Below are 23621 nucleotides of genomic sequence, written 5' to 3'. Positions count from 1 at the left end.
TTTGTGGTTGCCGTTTGTGCATTTCGGATGTCAATGTGTGTACACGTGTATGATGCTGCACTGTGTGCGGACATGTGTGTCAGTTCATCAGCATGTCGACGTCACAGCCCTTCACTAAATCCCAGATTAACAGTGACAGGCAGAGATCCCTCTAATTATCTCTTCCTGGACCACATGCAAATGGCAGAGTCGAGCGTAGCGCAGTGATTGGCTGGGGCAGCCTGGGCGCTGCCGACGGGCTAATGAGCCTGGCGACAGGATACAACCTCGTGATAAGATAAGATGAGATAATCCTTTATTACTCCCTCAGTGGGGAAATTACAGGATTACAGCAGCATTGCTCACAAGTAAATAAAATAAAAGATAAAAATCAAGTAATATAATAAACTAAACAGTAAACAGTAAAACAGTAATAAAATAAGACAGTAAAGAAGAGTATTAAATATACCAGTATATACAGAATATATATACAGAATATACAGACGGATCAGGTAAATACTTAAACGTATTGGATATTGCACGGATTAGATAAGATATTGCACCAGGTGAATGAATTAAAGTGTTAAAGTGTTCAGAGTGTTCAAAGTGTTCGTGTTCAAGTGTTAGTGGTCCACCGAGAACAGTTTGTTGTGCAGCCTGACAGCAGCGGGGAGAAAGGACTTGCGGTACCTCTCCCTCAGACACCGGGGGTGAATCAGCCGGTGACTGAAGGAGCTGTGCAGAGCTGCCAGAGTGTCCTGCATGGGGTGGGAGGCGTGGCTCATCAGGGATGAGAGCTTTTTTATAAAGAGCATGAGCGTGGTCAGTCCAGTCCAGTTTATTGTTCAAGTGCACACCCAGGTACTTATATGACTTCACGACCTCAATGTCCAGTCCCTGGATGCTCACCGGTGTCGGAGGAGGGCGTTTACCCCGGCGGAAGTCCACCACCAGCTCCTTGGTCTTGCTGGAGTTGATGTGGAGGCGGTTCCGCTGGCAGTTGGCAGAGTTATGTTTGAAGTCCGAGGTGTAAATGGAGAAGAGGAATGGAGCCAGAACGGTTCCCTGTGGGGCCCCTGTGCTGCAGGACTAATAATAATCCACAGGGGATGCAGATGATGGGGGTTGCAGCAGCAGGGAGGACTGGGTGGGGGGAGGGGTGGATGGCTGGTCAAATCTGTTAAAAAATAAGTTCAGCTCATTCACCCACTTTTGGTCCCCCTCAGGCTGTTGGTTGGGCCCCTTGAACCCAGAAATCGCCTTGAGGCCCTTCCAGACCCCGACGGTGTTATTCTGCTGCAGCTGGTCCTCCATCTTCATCCTGTAGACATCTTTCCCCTCCCTGATATTCATCCTAAGCTCCCTCTGCACAGTCCTCAGCTCCTCTTTGTTGCTAGATCTAAAAACCCTCTTCTTCTCCTTGAGGAGGGCCTTTATTTCCGGAGAGATCCAGGGTTTGCCATTTGAGAAACACCGTACAGTCCTGGTGGGTACGGTGTTCTCAACACAGAAGTTAATATGGTCCGTGATGCAGTCGGTGAGACCGTCGATGTCTTCCCCATGGGCATCACTGAATACCTCCCACACAGTTGTCTCAAAACAGTCCTTCAGAGCCTCCTCGGCTCCATCGGTCCATCGTCTAACTGTGCGCGGGTCACAGCTGGCTGCTTCTGTGTACCACACATGTACCACCGAAAAAACAAAACCTCACCGTCACACACGTTCGTTCACACAGTAGCGCGCACAGACATTATGTTTTAAGCATTGAGCTGCATGATGCCCTTTTTGAGAGTGACTTACACTGAATGAGTAGAGAGAAGTCTTGAACATGACATTTAGCAAAATCTAAATTTAGCTCTTACGCGTTTTTCCAATGAATGGTTGAAGGATGATCTCTTTAACCACTTTGCTGCAATGGTGCATCAGCACACACACATGCAAATACACATTAACATTAACAATTGTCTTTGTACATGTAAAATGACTATTATTCATTCAATCACTAGCAATATCAACGTTAAAACACTGAGTCTTACAGGATACTCCTTCAATACATTCATCAAACAAACATGCAAGCTAGAAGCCTAACTCAGCCTTCACTTCCAGAGGGTCTGAATAAAGATGGCACACGGAATAGAATGGTCGGAAAATGATGGACTGGAACAGACGGTCACAGTCAGGCTGTTGACAATGGACTGCTGTAGTCAGCTAAAGAGTCAACTCAGTAAATCAGCAGGAAACTTGGCACCAGCGTCAAACAGTCCATCGTGTCTTGAACTGCGTCCCAGTCCATCTTAACTGGTTGACAAAGCTGGTTCCAGGCGCATTTTGCTGACAGAGCTTACAAAAACAAATACCCAGTGGACATGCGATCATTTCTAAGCAAAAGTTCCCAAAGTCAGCTATGGTAACGAAATACCTGCTGGTAAGAAGTGTAGTTCATATCATCCCAGTGAACATTGTGTTGTGGCAAAACTATGTTTTTGTGTTTGCAGTGATTTCTCATTTTTAGATAACAGTAAACATTAATACTACTAGGCTCCCAATGACAGCCCATAATTTCACTCAATGTAATGTGGCAAGGCTCAATTGGTGTTCTCTTGAGAAGCTCATCATTTTGAGTCGGCTGTACAAGAGATGATGGACTCTAACTGGGCTGTCATTGGTTTTTGCTTCTGATTTTCACAATGAAAAACAAAAACAATCGTGTTAAATAGGCCATAAAGTTCCTGAATCATGGCTCTCTTCATAGAGTATTTATAAGAACCTGTTTTAAATAGCTGCACATAAGGTCCGTGTAGCAAAGAATGATCTTGCCAGAGAGTAGTTCTGCTTTGTGGTGTCATCCCTGAAATTCTGACATAAAACAACAGAAAATCCTCAACTCCACCATCAATCACACATACTGAAGACAAAGCATGGCTTTCTGTCGACGTGTGGAGCACTGTCCTTATATTTGTACCATTCAAGTACCCCAGTGTATTTGGGAAGCCTTGTGACTTGCCATTTTTAATCAGGAACGGGTGGCTTTGTTTTGTCCCTGTACCATCCTTGGAGGGCTTTGCAGTAGATTAAGTGGTATTTTCATTCAGCGCTGGTGCACAGAGTCTTTCCAACTATTTAGCCATCCAAAGTTAGAAGTTGGAAAAAACATTTATCTTATGAAATTATCCAAAATCCCAATATCTGTGAAAAAGAGGTCAGGTGAAACCGCAGAAAGTTCACAATACACAAGGGATAACCAGATAATCCTGTTGAAAAGCTTGCCTTGTGGCATAAGTAGCTTGCGCAGACAATCCTGTCAGTGAATACGACGATATTATTGTAGCTATTGTTAACAATTGTAACCAATTCAAACCCTTTGGGAGTGGAGATTGCAGCAGTGAAATGGTTTGAATGTGATATGCGATATAATAACCAGAAATAGATGGGAAAACTCATTTACACATGGCTGCATATCCATGAAGGAGGCATGCACATTCCACATGCTGAATGTGACCCTGAACGCTCTGTACAGAGGAAATAACAGGCGAAAGTGTTACTTTGTCGGCACATACACTTAGAGCTGGACAAAGTGAACGCATATTCCTGGGCTTAACCAATGTAGAATCTTTGCCCCTCTATCAACTTTCATATTTAATAGGTTACAAGACAATCTGGATAGCTGAGGTTCGACAAAAGTGAAAAAAATTCACCTTTATACCACCTGATAGTACAGAGAACAAAGCAATGTGCAGTAATGACGGATGTCTTGTGCCTCTAGAATGGTTTGACCATGACCGCTCTCTGAGAAGATGGATTTGCCTCGACCCTCCAGATCGTTTTTAGAGAGACAAGACAAATATTTCAGATGTATCAAACCGAGGCATCACGCTGGAGATAAAGGGAGACTGAGAGATAAATACAATATCGGGGAGAGGGTAGAGAGCGAAAGAGGGAGAGAGGCGGGGGAGTAAAAGTGCGGCCGGCCTGCCTGCCTGGCTGACAGTTGACTCTGTTGGATGTGACTTTCACAGTCTGCTGGCGGTTTGTGTGGAAGCCATCACATCTGTGACTGGCCGTTTGATTAATGAGCCTCTCAGCTTGTCTGTGCAGTTTGAGGAGGGGCCACGGCCTTATCCCAGGCATCACTGATTTATTCGCCTTTGGAGCAAACCTCCAAATATCACACACACTGAAATATAAGAGTGAACGTTCACACACATGCAGGCAGACACATGTACGCCCTCCATGATATGCATACAGCATACAAGTTGGTGCAGTGCAGATGCGTACGCACACAGGCAGGCTCAGAGAGAGACTTGTGCGCACCGCCACCTGCTTACGGCTAATGAAAACCTCAATGTGTCAGGGCTGTCCAGGGGTAGCGAAGACAAAACACACCATGTATAACCAAGCAGACAAAAGATGTATTCTGTCTCCACCAACACAAACTCCCATCCCCAGCTGTCAGTCAGCAGAGGGGACACACACAAGGGGATCGACGAGAGAAGAAAGAAGCCCTTCCTCAATGACACATCACACTCTCCTGATTTTCAAAAGTGACAAGTCTTTTGAATTTCTGGCCTCGCAAGACGGAGAGCCTGATGATGGCTTGAGAGCGCTTCTCCTTGTTTCTTTGGCAGCGACAGCCATGAAATGTCACTCTGGCTAACCTTGAAGCTCTTTTCCTCCTGTGTTGTTTAATGCTTCCAAGACTAGGGCAACCGACTGCTCAACATGGTACGCTAACATCGCCCTTTAAGTCAGATAAATGATTCCAGAAGTACTTCCAGGTACATAAATGAGCATTAGCATGTGCATACCCTCTAACAGACACGTTCATGTACTCAAGCGCACACACACACACACACACACAAAGCCCCACCAACCACGAGCGTGCACCCCCCCCTCATTCCCTGAAGCGTAAAGTAAGACCATTAATCCACACTGAGATCCAGCTTCTCCCCAGGTTGATCAGCGTCCGTGGAGGAAGACGAACATTCTGAGATATTTGTTTTTATTTTATTCCCTGAGAAAAAGGCCCGCCATATGGCAGAGCCCAGGAACAGATGGCTATTGCCCACTTCCTGAAAGCACAAGCGTCTATCGCTGCAATTTAAGGAGCCGCTCAAGCAAGAGAATGCCAAAGAGTGGCATTTTTCCACAAACTGCTATTGTTATGGACCTGAGGGGTAACGGCAACAATGAGACAATGCAGAAGAACTGCTTTAGTGTTCAGTAGTTACAGTGCAGCTTACCATATTAAGCTACAAAAGCTATGGGTCAATGCTGCTAGCACTCTCTTACTGGCAACGTGTGATATAAAATCGCGAGAACGAGTGCTCACGCTGAACATTAGCGGGAAAAATAGCACAAAACATTATATCTAAATTTGTTGACCAAAAATGTACGGTTTCCTGGTCAATGTATGAAGTCTGTTGTCCCATGCTGGTTCTAGGAAAACGGTACCTGGAGCGGTGGACGAGCATTGTATATGTAAGCATGAATGTCCTTGGATGATATTAGGTCCTTATGATGGAGTGGCGGAGCCGCCCTGTGACACGTCAAGCGTCATCTCTCATACTTGGGCTACCTGTTATCAACCAGGTCAAGGGACCTTCTCAGACATACAGACACAAGGAAAGTGTCTCAAAAAGTCACCTTGGCAGATGACAGTTAAAATGTGACTTTCCTCTGTGGCAATGCTCCGCGCTTCTTTCAGAACTTTGCTTTGTTTTCTTGGATGAAAAAGAAAAATGACAGAAAAGACTGGTTTATGAAGGCCTTGGGACACAAACAAAAAGAAAGAGAATGGCCACCATTGCTTCCATTAGTTCCAACATACAGTACATAGGGGTCGTGTTGCTTTGCACTTTTCCATACAAAAGTCTTCTGTGAAAGAGTAACACGTGTTCATTCAAGTAAAGAGGATTTCAAACGGTAACCAAGGACAAACAGAGGAGTTATCCATAGATCTCTAGTTTAAGAGAAGCTATAGTCGAGTCACTTAGCACATTGACGCCATGCTTCTACAATACAACAGCTCATCATTTAAAGTTAAAGGGTGAGGGAATGTGGACACATTTCCATCCATAGATCGTGACAATTAACACAAAAAACCTTGGTGAGTAATTTGTTCAAGTTGAAATGTCAAGCGCATACTGGGTATGTAATGCCGTTGCGTCTGGCTTTTCAGAAAAGAACCTTGCTCTAAAGCTGCGATAGACTCATACTAAAGGAACTGAGTGAATGCACATCAGGATGGTTGATTCTATTGAGGTCTGCCATTGACCATAATTACTGTAAGAAGTGGTATTTCTGCAATATTCTTCCTTTCATAAGTCAACTGTACAAATCTATCAGAGTCTATAGATCCCCAACCTGTTTCCCAAGGGACTCCTTTTATATTATTGAGTAAACGGACTCGTAACATTCCTTCATATCATACTCAAGACATACAATAAAAGTACAAAACAACTGATAAACTGTACCATTGACCCAAAGAGTGAACGCAAAAACTGTCGGAGCTTTGTGTAAAATGAGGGATTTGGAAGAACTTTGAGCAGATTATTTTCTGTGAATACTTCTGTAGATTTTGTACAGGGCCTGCAAATGTGGGTACAACTAGGCTAGAGCCTCAGTTCTGACTTTCAGTCAACCAGTTATCCTCCCAGTCAGTCAGTCCATCATCTATACATCACGAGACCTGCCATCAAAAAAGACCAACAGGCTAGTCATCCTCTTAGCCATTGGGTCAAAATACCTTTCAGCCTGTCATAAATCCACCTAAACTATTCCACTAATGGTTTACTGCCTCTTACTGTACATCCATTGGACCAAGCAGTAAGTACCTAACCAAGCTAGTCCACCAGTCAGTCATTAAGCCAGCAAATAAGCAGGCTAACAAAGTTAGCCCACCCACAAGTCGTCCATCTATCCATTCAAACTTCCAGCTTGCAAGGAAGCCAGGTCAGCCAGTCAGCCAGTCAACCCTGGGGGTCCTTCGGTGGTATTAATCAGTCTGGTTTCTGCTGAAAAGCTCAATCTGCACATGATGGATGTTCCGTCGTGCTGAGGGAACCGAAGTGACAGGTGACAAAGAAGGACACACACACCTGTATAAATCCACTCTCCCTCCTGTCTGGCTACACCGTCAAGGTAGCAGGGTGAAAGTGAATGTGTGTGTGTGTGTGTGTGTGTGTGTGTGTGTGTGTGTGTGTGTGTGTGTGTGTGTGCGTGTTTGTACGTGTGTGCAGGCGCAAGTGTCTCCGCATGTGTCCTGCTCTGCTAATGAAGTCATCTGAACAGTGATTTAACAGCCCTGGTGTAAAAGCCTACCGCCCTTAACTCATAGCCTTGCTCCATTAGAATGTGATATAAACCCTGGGCACAATAACTGTCCTGCCACTGTAACAATATATAGGGGGCCAATGGGCCACACTGCTAACTCACAGTCAAGGGAGTGAAAATATATTGGCTGTGTACAGGGAAGGGAAGTCATTCAAGGAGAATAAAACTCATAAGACGGAAAATACAGAACATCACAAGGTCACATTGACGGGTGTTGTTATACAGTATGGGACAACTATTAACATTGTCAAGAGTGTAAGATTATATCTTCTAGTTTGTCCAGCAACTGGAGGGAGGAAAAGAGTAATTGTTGTGAAGCCTCTGTGAAAACAGCCACGGGCACTTCAGTCTGCGGTTACGCAGAGAGCATTATCCTTATCTGCACTAACAAATGGATCATACGATCCGACATCAGTGTGCTTATCCCGTGAATGGTCTTCCATGGCTTGAGAGATATTTTTGAGTCTGAAGATGGATCTGAGAAAATGGATCTGGAAAACAACGCCAGCCGTGAAACTAACTTCCTGCTCGGCGCGAGCGTCTCAGGCAGAACCAAAGCCGTTCTCCAAAATCCTCCATGAAATCTGCTCCTCTGGCCCAACAAAGAGAGGCTAATGAGGCAAATGGCAGAATCTCAGGCACTTTGATACTCTGAGATTAGGGGTGAATTATATAACCTTTACCCCCCCCCCCCGCCATCCTTCCTCGTACATTTTGGTGCCTTGTCAGTATTGACTGCTCTCTCTCTCTCTCTCTCTGTGTCACTCACAATCTCAAACTGCATCCAATCTCCTCTTCTTTTTTTTCTCCCTCTTCCTATCTGACTTCACTGCATTCAGTTTCTATTCATGTATGCCCCAACACTAATTTGGCTCACACAAGCAATGACAGTATCTGTTTTAACATGCAACAAAGCAGCATGTAAGGGGAGGAAGAATGGAGTGTGGGTGTATGTGAGAAGAGGAAGTAGAGGCACGAAGGCGACAAAGCTCGTCACAGCAGAGCACAGAGCCGCGTACTTCACCCTTATTAGACCTGTGTCCTTGGCAGATGCAGAGCTTGCCCTTTGTTAGAAAGGGGTGTGTGTGTGTGTGTTACAATGGTGGTGATTTAGAATGGATTGGGCGTATAGGCGTGGAGACAAGGTGCAGTAGCCCCATGGCTCCCTGATAGCTGGCAGCGTGACAGCTGTGAATGGAGAACAGGGAACAGCCTGAAGTATTGCCATCTAATATGTGTCACATACCTGCATACATATTTATGCCCATTACAGAGCAGAACAGGAGAGGAGGGGGGGGGGGGGAGGGGAAGATGGGACAAGAGTGGTGGACTTGGATTGAAAAACTCTTCAATCAGATGACACTAAGATCTGAGCTCGCCACTCTTTTTCAAATCTTTAACAACCTGTTCTGGCTGTTTCAAGGCCTGGCAAATACATGAACAGCAGGCGTGCCTCAATTAGCAAAATCTGCAACACATTTTGTCCATACAGGCAGTCAGCCACACGTGCATTAACAAAGACAGAATCCCACGATTCAACACACGCAGGATATCATAGCACTCCAATATCCTTTTTCCAAAGAGTTCTTTCCACAGCTCAGCCTCCATTGTGGAAGCCACAGGAGCCCTTGGCCTTTGAACAAAGTGGAAGTTTGAACCTCTGATGAAGAGCAGCTGGGCTATATGATCCCCAATGACTGGAGCTTATGCCGAAGTTAAGTCAAATCGGGAATTTGGGGGTGGAGGGAAACTTGCCTCCGGAGTCCCAAGTGAAGGGCTCATTTTGTACAGGTACACGACTGATGCAGCACATGTCTCTTTGGAGCGGGGCTTGTGTTTCATAAAAAGACTGCTCAACAACAAAAACAAGGGTCATAATAAAAACATGAAAACACAAATACTCACACCTGCATTTGCATGTGCATACACACACATACAACTGTCAGTGAACATGTGTATATGTAACAAGTGAAATGAGCGTTTTACCTGTTGGCCAGCAGAGTTTTGAAGGTGACCTGACTCATGCCCTGATACGCTGGCAGCAGCCTCGGCCAGTCCCATGCCCAATCGACCGCTGCACTCTGTTGATGTATGAGGATAGGGTATTGTTAGTTATTAATCAGGGTTAATACCATCAGTGCATTACCGCTCCAGCTGGGACCCACAAACAAAGGAGGAAGGGGGTCCCCAGCACAGGCTACCGACACCAGGCGATCAATCATGTCCGCACAAGAAGGTTTTTATTCCAATAAGACAGCAATTAATTTATAAATCCATTTGGGGGGGATGTAGCCATCATTTATAGAAAGATAAATCAATTTTGGGAGGGAGTCGTTACTCTTGTGACTGCTTGGCTTTTTTTCTTACCGTCTTCAATGGCACCCCGCCAGACCCCCCCCCCCCCCCCTCCTCCTTCTCGCTCTCTCTTTATTTCATAAACACAAACACATGTACTCACACAAACACACTTGGCACTAGCACCATATTGGGAAAGCAAATAAAAATCAGATTGCTTTGATTGCCAAAATGTCACTCTTAACTCCAGGCTGAGTTTTATTGACAAAAGGAGGAGAACTCCACTTGTTCCCTCCATCCATCCATCCCCCCCTCTGCTCCTTCCTCACAGGTGATTGATGGATGTAACTTTTTTGTCCCCCTCCACCTGCCATTTTATTTGACAAACAACACAGGCACCTGAAGCGGAGAAGGCATTTTAATCATTCTCTTAATAGGGTGTTTCTATGCAAAGCTATGCAGCCTCCTGCGATAAGCCAAAAACAGGCCAAGTCTCAGGATTAAAACGTGTCTGTTCTTGAAAACAATGGCGGAATCACAGCTACATAACAAGAGATGTGATGTGTACATAAAAAACATAAAAAACATAAACACACAAGACTGTCTTGAGGAAGTACTAGCTTCTGTTAATTGTTTAGTGTGATATCAGCAGTATTTCCCTTGATAGGAGAGATATGAGGGGGAAAGCTGACAACTCTCACATTGAGCTAAAACTACCTGTAGCTAGACTTATTCCCTTTATGGAGAAAATATCTAACAATTAACTGAAAAATCACGGTGGCACTCCTGGGGATATGCTTGGGGTAAGAGGGTATACGGTTCAAAGCCCCAAAGAAGTGCACTTTAAGACTGCACTCTCCTTTAACATTACTCTTTCTTTCATGAAAAAGAAATCTTCTCTCATCTTTTCACCTTTTCAGTGTGCTTTTCTTCCTGTCAGCCTAACTCCTGCCTGGAAAACGCAGCGACCTATGGAGAATAGGAAAGCCGAGCCCCAGAAAGACCTGACAACTTCAGAGATTGCCAGAGTATCCAGTTCGCTAGGGACTCAAACAGCTCATAACCTTCAACATTAAGCTTCTGGCCTCGGGAGGAAGTTAAAACGACACCGCCCTGCACATTACAAGTACACCCCCACAGTACAAAGTCTGGAGACATGAAATAAATCCACGATTTGCGACCAAAATAAACTGGGACGATGACTTAAACATGCTCGACGAACCTGATGCAGCTTCTTCTTGCCAATGTGGTCAAATTGGTGGAGAGGATTGAAACTGTCCGTGTACGCGTGACTCTCACATCCGAGGTCAAAGTTTGTCGAGTGAGGAGGATTATTGGGCGAGTTTGTGCTTCCACTCAGTTCAAACATCAGTAGTTCCTGTGTCCAAGACGGAAGTGGAAAGAAAGGGCAACAACACAAGAGAGACAGAGGAGGAAGGTTATAAAATACATCTTATGACAGAAAGACTGACAATACATATAATAAAAAAACTGAGACCAACAGGGAGAGGCCAAAAAGCTATTTACAAGAAAAACTTCTTGCAACAGAGGATACGCAAGGCCATTCAGAATACAGCCGACTGACATTATTGATTTTAGCTTGTGAAAATGAGAATGCACTTTTGAAAGTTTGTAGTCCATGGACATCCAGTTTCACTGACACAACAAAAGTTCATACTGCACTTTTTTCTAGAGAGTCATAGTAATGGGCAGAATGGTCTCCATCTCCATATTTTCCAATCAACCCGCCTCAAAAACGTTTCATGAACCAGAGCTGTTCAGAAATATGAAGTAATGAAAACACAGATCACACTCGTACATACTGTAGATGATGTGTGTGGATGTAGAGACAGAGAAGGCTTTTCAGGGCACCAGAACACTTTCTACTTTTGTTTCTGTAACCTTTGCTGTGGTTCCTCGGTGCAGATGTCTTGCAAGATGTACAGTATAAAGTAATGAGTGTTTGTGTGTGTGTACATGGGCATCCCGGTGTGAATTCACTATATTCCCATCCGTCAGCTTGACATGGCCTCTGAACCTCCTATCCCTCCACCTCACCGTCAGCCCGGTCTGTCCCTGACCTTTGTGTTCCTGCCTCGGCCGTGGGAGGGTAGAGATACCCGGGCTGGCAGGAGGGTAACTCAGAGCATACTTTGGAATCCCATTCACAACCTATTAAATTGCTACGCAGAGTTATAGCTGTTCACGGATCCCATCAATAGCAGCATAACATATATGGCGCTTGTGTTTGTGTTATTCTTCGGTGTGGTAATAGACCGTCTATAGGAGGACCGTGTCTGTAATAGTCACATGAGGACCAGCCAGACGTGGTTTCTCCTTGCTCTTTAGAAAACCCTATCGCCGCACCTATAACTACAGCACATATATACTATGCTGTGATGACCACTGAGGGTTCGGAATGTGCTTTGTTTCTGATGGTATTCTGCAAAAGCAATTGGCCATTCAAAGCTAATTAAAGTTAAGAATAAGTCTGTTGATAATATATATTTCTGAATATCAACACATGCCATTGAAAGACCAAAACCAATAATTGATGAATTAGCCAACAACTGATATAGTTTATTCCTATGTGCCATACAGCGCTGTTGTTATCCAAAATAACTAATAGAAACATTTCAGTCAGCGCTAATGTTGAATTGGGTGACGTTCTTCATTACATTTAACATGGGAGATGAAGTTTATTGTGTAAATAATGTAATTCATCCCACATACACATCCTGCTGCCATAAACACTAGAGCACCAACTCCACAGCAGAACTAAATGGTCCCTAACAAAGACACTTCTATATTTACTAAAAGATGACAGTGTCTACTTAACAATTAATAATCTGTCAACTTTTTAAAAAGATGTATGTCCTCAGTAGGAAACCTTTGTGCCTGAAGGTTACAGAACTGGTGGGGAAGCTGGGAAACGGAATAAAAAATTTGTTTTACCAACTGTGTACTTACAAGAAACCATCACTAAAGTCCCTGTCTATATAAATCTACTCCGATGAACGTGGGCACTTTGTAGAAAACTTCTACTTTTCGTTCTGTTAAACTTTTATTCTCTGAAGTCTGTTTAGCTAAAATAACTTCCACTTGAGATTTGAAAGAAAGAAGAACCACTGCTCTTTCTCACTCAGATCTCCTCCAAAGAGTTCTATACTGAACGTGGTAACTCCATGTGGTCCCCTCTACTCTACATGTGGTGAGCATATAACACAGGAAATCACTGTAGGTTTGCACCCTTGAGGTCACCTGAACAACAGAAGATCAGAACAAGCAGACTGCACACAAGCAGCAGCCCTCTGTCTCCCCCTCCTGAACAGCCTGCGGCCTCAGGCCAGCAGCCACCTAATTGCTGGGGAGAGGGAGTGCTTCCCTACCTCATTGCCTTGGATGATGTGATAGATCTGCCTCAGGTAGTCGCTGCCACCTGCTTTGTGGCAGACCTCCAGCAGCATCAGGCCTATTTTCTGCTCAGTCAGTTCAGCCGCAGCGACTCCGCTTTCCTTTCCTCGCTCAAACACACTGAGAGAGAAGCAGAGATGGGAAAAGGAAGAGGTGGGAGAGTGGGGCGAAGAGAAAGTAGAGGAAGCAGGAAGGTGTCAGCTTGGATCTCTGTGCCACCTCTGGCTGAGGAAGTGTTTTCTAGTTTAGAGAAGAATTTGGGGTAAAATTTGGAGTTTGCTATACACAAGAAAATTAACTGAAATACGACTCCTGAGTTCAGAATTTTTTATTTTTTTTTTGTTTTTAGAGAAATGTTTCACTCCAGAGGGCAAATTAAGTTAAAATGCAAAGACGTATATTTTTTCGCTCCACTAAACATTCTGAAAACCAGTCTGGTCAAGACTAACTCAAGTGAGAAATACAGTCAAATTATTCAGGGTTAGACAACAAAATAATTGTCACTGTTTTCATTATTAACTTTATTTTATATTTTACTTTATCTTATATTTTCTGTAAATTTAATTAGTTTCTACTTTGCATTGTTGATTGTTGTTAAATGTTACGCACCTCCCGTCACATCACGTCACGTCATTCTGATTACCATTCATGAGATACATAGGGGAATTTTGACCGAAGGATGTCGGTGCACTAAAAGCAGTTGGCGTGTGTGTGTTCTTAGGCGCATATGTGTGTGTGTAATTGTGTGTCAAGGTCCTCATGCATGTACGGTCCTCAACCCTGGCAGACGCCCGCATCGTTTTCCTGCCCTTCCTGTATGGATGGATATCACACTACCGTCCATCAAACCTTCCCCTTCACATACACTTCCTGTCATTGTTCTCTCTCTCGCTCTCTCTCTTCCCCTTTGTAATTATAAGGTGGCAGAAACGGTGTCGCCTGTCAGCCAGCCATTGGCTGCTTGACATTGAGAGTGGCAAAGGAAGAGGAGTCCCCTCTCGTCCATGTACATTGCCTCATTCTTTTGCCTGGCGGCCCGGCGTTGGTGTTGTCTGCGATGGTGGCTGTGCATCCGTGTCAGCACCTGCGCTGTATCCTTTCCTGTCCATCACTGTGCAGGTGAAGCAGATGATTGGATTCAGTCAGCGGGGTGATTAATGAGGGCCCCTCCGGATTTGGGACAGCCTATCAATCATGTCATTAGGGCCAATGTGCCCTGAAAGAGGCAGACCTCCGCCAAGGAATAACTGCATTCATCTTCATCTGTGTATGCATCCCGTCAGCCCAGCCAGGGTCACCATGATGGAGAACAATAATCTTCTCCTCTACAAATTACTTTGCAAAGACAAGGTGGGTGGCGTGGGGAGGCGGGGGGGGGGGGGGGGTTGCTATTGGGAAAGGAAGGAGGGAAAGTGGGATGAGGGAAGGGCTCAAAAGGGGGCAAATGTTCTTTTTTTGAGGGGTTTACTCTGTGTGTGTGTGTGTGTGTGTGTGTGTGTGTGTACATGAGTCAGATGCCAGTAAGTTGAGTGCCAGTTGTTTTTGGAGTTATTACACTCTATCTCTCTCTCTCTCTCTCTCTCTCTCTCTCTCTCTCTGACACTGTATTCTGATTGTTTACAAGCCAGGCGTCACTTCCCTTTGAAGGTTAGTTTAATGAATAGTAATGATCCCAGTGAATGCCTCCGACAGGTGATACATAATCACTCTTCTTTCACTTTTCCTCTCAACCCCCTCCCCACCTCTCCACTGCCCTCTTCTTTCTCCCCCCCCCCCCCCCATCTCGTCCCTTCTTCCTGTTACTAAAGCAGACAGCATTTCCGAGAACTGGCCATGATCGACTCACTGTTTTTCATTTCATTCTACTTTTTGTTTTTTTTTAATTGTACATGTCGTGTTACGGCGCTGAATCACCTTTTCATGAGGATGGATGTATCCAAAGTTTGTTATGATGAAGTGAGCAACCAGAGGCACAATTTCTGGGAACAAGCTACAAAACGGCGAGCCAAAGGTCACAGATCAGCCCAAAGTGAAAGCTGTTTTCCCATCACTCCAGCCTGCAGTCCGCTCAGTCGGACGACATGTCCATCATTTACCACCACAAAACAAATCTGAGCTTCATTGATCTTACTCACGGAGCTTTTCAATGAAAAATGATCTCAATGATACGATACATCAGAATTTGAATGCTCAATTAAAAACAGCATATCTAAGCTGCATTCTTTTTCCCTGGTTTATTCAGCATCTATATTGAATGTCAAGCAGCTGACTATGCCATCAGTCAGTGAGATAAGTTTGAACCACCTCCTTCATCAGAGTATCAGCCCTCGACCTCCATCTTATTATTGATAAATCACTAAAATGATGATCTGGGAAATTAATTTCATAAAAATCTGTGTTACGATCAAAATGATCTGAATATAATTACACTTCATTTTTTGTTGAAGGTGCACATGAATAATCAATACCAATTGGGACTTATGATGGATATATATATATATATATATATATATATATATATATATATATATATATATATATATATATATATATATATATATAGCACTTTTCTGTATGCATGAAAACACTAATATAAACTCAATTGATCAATTGATGGATTGAGTGATCTCTCACCTGTCTGAGCAGAGCTTCCGGGCCTTCTGCAGCTGCATGTTTGTCCACTTGGGTCTTTTTTCCTCCAGAGCCTGCAGCACTTTTTGCACTGTAGGTTTGGGAACACCCTGTCAGACAAACAGCAGACCATTAAGGTAAATAAGTAAAAGTCAGATGAGTTAATGGCACACATTAAATCAACAATGAATATGATGAAACCAAGGTATTTGGGTTTTTAAACACACACATATACTCTATATATAAGTAAGCAGTTTCAGCCAGTAAACCTTACCCTAAATTGAAAACAGACTTCCTACTAATTAAAATAGATATTTTTGTTATTACTAATTTGTGTTACATTAACATTAGGCCTTACCTTCTGTTGAATGCCCATGGTAGCCTGTAGGCACTCAGCCAGTAGGTACAGGGGTTCCTTTACTCCACAGTCCAGTGCCAGACCACTGATCTGTTCTAGTGTGTCTGAGTCCTCCAGGCCCTGGATCAGACAGCCTAACAGGGCCCAGAGTAACAGGCCCATTAAGCGCAGCTGCCGGGCATGCTGGGAGAGGTGCTTCTCTGCCACTTGGAAGAGGAAGCGGATGGGGAGAGGCACGGCCGCTACGGCCAAGGGCAGATTGGTGAAAATGAAGGACAAGGCTTGAATGATTACGGATATGACGGCTGGAAGAAAAAAGAAGTGTTAGTTTTGGAAAACAACCCGACAATGTCTTGAACCTCACTTGAAAATGTGACACATAGTCTGTGCGTACTCTTAGTGGCAGTCTCCTTTCCCTGTGCTTCCAGTGGTGTGTACCGGTAGTTCCACTCCTTCGGTATTTTAGCCAGGACGCTCTCTGGTACATTCTGCTTAAACGAGGCTCCACTGGGCTCCACTGTGGTCTGCCAAGCCACGACCATGGAGACCAGGTGTACCAAGAGGCTGTTGCTTGACTTGGTGACTATCGACCGCACACAGCTGACCACAACAGGTACGGCCTGTGTTGTGTCTGACAAAAAATGGCAAAAGAAAGCAGCAATTAAAGAAGGGTGGTTGAAAGAGCATCACATTGAAGACCCAACTTGAAAAAAAAATGTAAATGAACAAATGAATGATATGCCGGGTTCAGACGACACAATATTTTTGCTGTCACGATGGTCACTGTGTCAGATTAATTGTAGAGTAATAAACACTTGCTAAGACTTGGCCGAGAGACATGACAGACAACATGCTGGTCCTCAACAAATCAGAAAAGAGGTGCGAGGAACCAACATCCAGTAACAAGACTGGTAACAAACAATGGCGGAGTGTATGATGCTGGCTGTCTTGGGTTCGGGAATTTCACAGTTCCACCTCGCAGCACCTACAACGCCATTACTCCTTCGCTTCCAAGTCTCTCGTGAGGGGTCCCAGATGTAACGTCGGTTGTCGTCCACTATGACACATTACACGGGATAAAATGATCGGGCAGACTACAATCAGGCTGATATTCTGAAGCCAATGAAGTAGAATAACTCATTTAGGGTTAAAACTTTGCCATGGAAATGTTCTGCTTTACCAAGTTAACTAAATTCAGTGTGACGCAGTAGAGTTTTTGTAACTGTGTCCGACAATGGTACATGTGTCATCTGACAGACCGACTAGGAACTTTAGAGAATGAAGAGCAATCAACTGCAGAAAAAGATGTCCAGTTGAATTTATTAGACATGTTGACTGCTGCACGAAAAACTCTTTAATTATTTTAAAAGTAGTCATGCAGTACAAAGACGTCTCTCAGTACATCATGAAAAATGAGGCCTCATACTAACATTTAATACTATTCTATTAAAATACAGTTTTATTACTGTACTAGGTCTTAAATCACAAAAAGGTTTGAACTTGTAAACTTGTCAAAGACCAGCAGACATGCCATATTATTGACATAAAAATGAAGGGTAGATTAAATTTTACGATTGCTACCAAATTAGAGTGGGTTACATAATCGTCGTCCTAGTTACGGCGCACTCAGTCTGCGTCACACACTTTTTTAAACAATGGGAAAATAAAGAGAAAATACAGAGAAACACCTGCGCAATAATCGAGTAATGTCAACTTGAATTCAGATCTTCTCGATCAAACCGAGGTGGCCTGACACTAGAAATCGTAATACCTTCTCCAGGTGCACTATGTCTTCCGTCGCTTTGCCCTTTCATATCCCGCTCATATTGATAGCAGAGCAGCTACGGCGTGAAGTTGTATGGCACCCATAAACTTCCTACAGCTTCAGCTGTAAAACCAAAGGCTACGACAGAGAGATATAGTGCTCTGAAGGCACTGGAAGTGCACTGAAATCTCCAGGGACGTTTAACAAATGTGTGACCTCAGACCCACAGAAAAAGAGGCGAGCGGAACAGAAAATGATACAGCTTTTCGAAGGAGATGCGCTCGGTGGCAGGTGAGACCTAGACCTATTTTTCAAAGTCACTTGGTTCTCAGACTTTATCCCGCCCGCTACTGTATTGACTGGTGTATTGATTCGAAAACAACTGCTACCATGTGATGAAACATCAGCGTAAGTGGAGAAATAGTGAAACTCTCGATGTAATCTAAAGTTAACTCAGTGAACAGTTTAAATATAAATGGCACTTGGGCTATCCTGTAACCAAAGTTATAATACAAAGATTTGGCAGAGTCCAATAATTAACCTAATTACACTGTGAGGATAAATGATGATTGGATGACTTTCAGAATTTCTCTCTGGCTCACTCTATCTCTTTTCTGTTCTTCCCCTCTGTCGACCCCTCCCCTGCTCTGTCTCCATCCAAATACTCTTATCCAATCACCCTAATTTATGCTACAATAATTACCACTCACCCAGGATATAAAAATCACCACCAAAAAGGGCTCCCTACTCAACAGGGGCTCTGATTAAGCTCTGTATCAAAGCTGGTACCAGAGAGAGGCGGAAAGAAAGGAAAAGTCGTGGAGTAATTGCCGTCTTTGTGACAGTATATTAAAGTCATGCTTCAGTACACGTGCAGGCAATGTCAACACTGACCTGTCTTATATTTTCTCATAAACATTTTCATATTTATTTCATATTATCTGTGGGCAGCTTTACTCTTGTATTTAGAAACATATCTAATACATTTTGAGAAAATGTAAAAATCAGTTTTCCAATTAATTTTAAAGTGAGAATGATCCTGACTTGATATTTTATCATTAGTGAAGAACAGAAAATAAACAGAACAGTATACTGCCCTATGATCCAAATCACAATGAGCTAATGAGCTATGAAAATACTTTTATAAAATTACATTAAAGTTGCTCTCATGCAGTAAAAACGCATTTTTGGTCACAACAAATAAATCATGCTGTTTAATAACATTTAGAGTTTAAATCACACGATGTAAGGTAGCGCAGTACTATAATCAGTTAGTCATAGTCAATCATCTGTAAGGACTCCTGAATCACAACATTATGCAGCAGCTGGTTGCTACTTTACCTGCCAGTGTGTACAGATGTTCCCAAATGTGTGACCTTTCCAGGTATGGTTGAAGGATCTGAGTCAAGGCCTTGGGAACATTATTCAGGCAACTGAAGAGGTTGAACAATGCGACTTTTAAGTTATCGCCTGCCTTGCAGCTCTCTGCAGACACCCCTAAGCAGCTCTCTTGGCAAAAATCTGAGAAGAAAAGAGTCAGTCTGAGTCAGTGAGACACTTCCGGGCACAATACAAATAAATGTGTGGGCAATCAAAATGTCAAAGAATTTATGGAATCTTGATATTCATGAACACTTGTCACGCAGACACAATCAACAGGATACACAAAGAGATGAAGAGGCTTACTCATATGCCCATATGGTCTGAGTTAGGGTGTGTGTAGGTGAGTGTAAGATCAGAATGTTTTTTGAATTGCGATTCAGAAGATATAAACCTTATGGAGGTAGGGAGTGAAAGATATAAAACCCTATCCTATGAAACAGCATCTTGATTTCTTCGCACAAAAACACATTGGAAAATGTCAAGGCTGCCCAACCTGACACATGTTAACAGAAAGGGTGAACAAAAGGCATTGTGAAATAGAAGGGGAAGAAAAACCCTCCATCTGTGTTAGATGGAGAGAAAAAAAACAGACCAGAAAAAAACAAAAACGAGAAAGAAACCGATTTCAAAGGCGCTGCAGCACATGGAGACAGGAAGTGAAAAGGAAGAGGTTTTGACAGGATGTCCTTGTGGGGGTTGCTGTCTGAGCAGAGGGCTGAGGATGGAGGTGTGTGTTTGTGTAAACCATATGGATGTCTATATATGTGTTTTGTGCGCTTACAAGTGTGTGTGTGTGTGTGTTACGTTGACAGGGGTTGCTGAGGAAAGGCCCGTTGCTCCAGAGGTGGCAGACATCCAGCGGTCTGTCAGTCTGCTGTGTGGGAGATGACGGCTATTTGAATAGGAGAGTGTATGCAAGCAGCAGTCACCGAGGGGGCGCTGTGATGGAGGGCAGCGCAGCTTCCTTCTGACTAATGCTGGACTATTTTAAAATAACAGGGCTAAATTAACTCCTGCATTACAGGGACAGTAATAACATCCACTTTGATTAGAGGGCAGGTAGGAAACACTGCCACCACACTCAAGGTCCAGATGAGACTCATCCTCTATCTCTGTCCCTCTACGTCTCTCTCCTTTTCTTTCACAATAACACAGACACTCAAAAGTGGTGAACCAACCTGACCTACAATCAGTCTATGATGCAACATAATGTGGGTTAAGACGGCATCTTCTTCTCTCCCTGTCTGGTATTTGGTCCTTACGGAGAAAGTGTTCTGGATATTATTGCTGTGGCTGCAAAGTTCCAAGGAAAACGAGGTGACTCACATTGATTTCCACTTGGGGTGCTGGAGAGCATGGCAGGTTAACTAGGTGCCTCTTAATAATGATCCTATTATGGGGCAGCAGATGGCTTCAGGAAAACTGATGACAGTGTGCCGGCACATCTCTGTGGAGTAGCCACTACTTCTGCAGCACACAATAAGTCCAATGGGTTTGTGTTTCTAAGTCGATTTCTCGATTACATTTTTTTTTTTTATTCCACGCTGTCTTTCCCTCGCTCTCCGTCTCTAAGCTTAGTCAACCTTGATACAAAGCCAATACAAACACCTGTTTATCTTCCGGACAACCAGTCAACTAGTCACAAGGGCCCTCTCTGCAAACCTCTGTAATTGGAAGCAGACATGCTGATGACAATATAAGGGCTGTGTGTGTGTGTGTGGGTGTGTGTGTGTGTGTGTGTGTGTGTGTAGTAGCATATCTTCTGATTGAGAGTGAGTTGTGCATCATTATTGTAGTGTATCGTATTGTAAATGTGGAGGAGGTGTTATCCGTCTGCAATAGTTACATTTTCAAATTGTCAGACAATGGCTAGGTCATTCTGTTTGCTAGCTAGCTCTCGAGCAGGTTAGTTTGCTATTATTAGGCAGATTTGCTGTGTTTTAAAATAGGCCACAGAGCAACGACACAATTGAAAAAGTGCAAGTGAAGAAATACTGTCCCAATGCTTCAACAGCAGCTGACTTCAACAATTACTGCAACAATAATTCAATTCGACAGAACAGAGTCCAATTGAGGCAGTTTGTGACTCACTGTATTATCTATTCGTAAGTTGAACTCCTTATGAATAGAGTACCAGAAAACCACTCTGCCAAATAAATGTAGAGGGAAATGCGGCGGCTTGTGTGAGTGCGTTCAAGCAAGCTGTTCCTTCTGTCTGTCTGCTTCCTGGTTAATTAGCCCGTCACCGTGATAACGCGCGAGAGTCAGCGCTTCTAGCGGTGATTTACGGCAACGTGCGGGGAGAAGCATTGCAGAGCTTCTGAGCCAGATTCAGACCGAGCGGGAGAACGAGACAGTGAGAGTTGTTATTAATGAGGTCGCTATAATGTGAATTAATGTGCGAGTGCACAACAGTCTTTAAAGGTTAGACTGTTGCCGGTGTGGAGGGGAGAAGAACGAAGGGAAAATCTTTAAAGGTCAGCGTGTGTGCTCTGCCTGGGCCTGTTTTGTGTTTATTACTGCTCTCTATTGATTTAGTGATGATGGTGACCAAGGTGAAAATGATGATGATGGCAAAGATGCTGATGATAACTTCATAAAATGGATAGAGCTCATCTAAGGTCTGTATAACTCGCTTACAGCACCATAATTAAGACATTGTTAAACATCATCCCACACATGGCCCCTGCGGGATCGACTCTGTGGGTCCAGTATTATAAAAATATGAAAGAATTAATGAAAGTGGCACAAGGAATGACAGCTCAGCATGTACGGCACACATACACACACACTGTTCCTATCATCCATTAACACATACCAATCCCCGTACACCTAAAAAACTGACTTACGCGAGTTTTCCAGGAGAATTCTGGGCAGGTGACAGTCTTTGTAAAGCAGCATTCGCAGTAGCAACCTGGGATTGCATCCTGGGTCAGAGTTCAGCAGCCTCAGCTGACATGCAGAGGCCGCCTGGCCCATAAGGCCGTCTCTGAGAGCGGAAAGAAGGAAAACAAAGTTGACAGTTCTGCAGTGTCAGGTGAGGATACAGATAGCAGTCCATTTAGCAAGAGACTACAAAGGAGGGAAGAGCTTCACAAGTGAAAGACAAGCGAAATCACAGTTGTCTCGGATGACAATCTGGGAAGAAATAGTGTTTATGCTACAATGGTAACTTCCCTCTGTGTCACTCACTCCTGATATGAGCTTAGTCTGCAAATGCCTTAACTCTCGATTACTTATAGTGTGCACCGGGAAGGAATTAGCTCTAATCCCGGCCAGCTAAAACCAAATTAACATTTGGGAGACAGCCAAATACATGAATATACAGCAGTACCCCCCTCCTACATCTTTTGTATAACCAAGAGGCTGCAGCCAGCTGTGGGTAATGAGCCGTATCCATGCTGTGTGTGTGTGTGTGTGTGTGTGTGTGTGCGTGCGTGTGCACCCTTCAGAGCCTGTGCTTGTGGTTATGTATGTGTGCAAGTGTGAGGGCATGCCGAATTGTGTGTGCCTGCATATTACTTTCTACATCTCAATAAAATCGAATGGAAGGAATGGACAGAGTTTGTCTAAAGAGCGAGGCGCTGGGAGGGAAAGCAGGGGGTGTCTGCCCAGAAATTAAACATTTCATTTGAAAGCCAGAGCAGGGTGCGCCCTGCTGCTTGACTGAGGAAAACTATGCCTCAATCTGACACTGCAATTTATGATCTCACTAGGACCGCAAATCCAGAAGATATCCTCTTTTAACTGGTCTGATAAATCTACCCGGCTACAGCGCAGGGTCAGCTTACAGAACCAAGACACACACACACACACACACACACACACACACAGGCAAGAAGAAAGATGCATGAGTGTGTGAATTCAGAAACATACATAAGGCCAGAAAACATAACTTCAGATACTTTCTTTGTAGCCTGTAATGCTGGATGATCAATTTATGTGCGTTATGGTTTCATTATTGTTTTATTTAATAACCATAACAATGGGTTTTATTTTAATGGGCTGCGGAGAGATGTGGCCACAGAGGCCAAAGCCTGGATGAGGACCTGTGGAACTGGCCCTGGGCCACTGCCGGGCCCCCTGGCCCCCTGAATGCAGGCAGGAGGTGGGAGCAAAGAAATAAAGAGGTCATAAAAATAAACTAATTTCAGCCCTCCAATACTTAGGAGCATGAGAGTTTGATTTGTGCTCCATCAGCACGCATGACATCACCTTTGGCAGTGAGGGAGATGAGAGGGGAGGAGAGTGGAATCAGGGGTGAGGGGGGGGAGAGTGATTGACTGCACCTTGGAGGTCATAACAGTAACTGTACACACATGTACACGTGTATGCATGCCTGTACACATGCACGCACATCACAGTGTACCCTGTTGACGCCTCATGTGGAAAGCCCTCAGCAACCATCAACATAAACAAAATCAGTGTTAGCAGCTACAGTAGTTTATTTTTTCTTTTTTTCTT

At 43.9% G+C, this 23621-nt stretch overlaps 1 protein-coding gene across 1 annotated transcript in view; it reads right to left on the bottom strand.

The window, feature by feature from the left end:
- The window catches only part of kiaa0825 (KIAA0825 ortholog), a 108651-nt gene that overhangs the window by 50860 nt on the left and 34170 nt on the right, over nucleotides 1-23621 (bottom strand). Inside the window, exons 15-22 of the mRNA XM_079269599.1 lie at nucleotides 22007-22146; nucleotides 19116-19295; nucleotides 16404-16640; nucleotides 16010-16314; nucleotides 15655-15761; nucleotides 12996-13140; nucleotides 10829-10984; nucleotides 9298-9392 (exon numbers count right to left, since the gene is read on the bottom strand). Coding sequence (XP_079125725.1) covers nucleotides 9298-9392; nucleotides 10829-10984; nucleotides 12996-13140; nucleotides 15655-15761; nucleotides 16010-16314; nucleotides 16404-16640; nucleotides 19116-19295; nucleotides 22007-22146 — 1365 coding nt within the window. The remainder of the gene's footprint in view (nucleotides 1-9297; nucleotides 9393-10828; nucleotides 10985-12995; nucleotides 13141-15654; nucleotides 15762-16009; nucleotides 16315-16403; nucleotides 16641-19115; nucleotides 19296-22006; nucleotides 22147-23621) is intronic.

Source organism: Melanostigma gelatinosum (assembly GCF_949748355.1).
Source record: "Melanostigma gelatinosum genome assembly, chromosome: 6".
Taxonomy (NCBI): Eukaryota; Metazoa; Chordata; class Actinopteri; order Perciformes; family Zoarcidae; genus Melanostigma; species Melanostigma gelatinosum.
The sequence above is the reverse complement of the archived record's forward strand: the minus strand, read 5'-3'. Positions and strand labels throughout refer to the sequence as shown.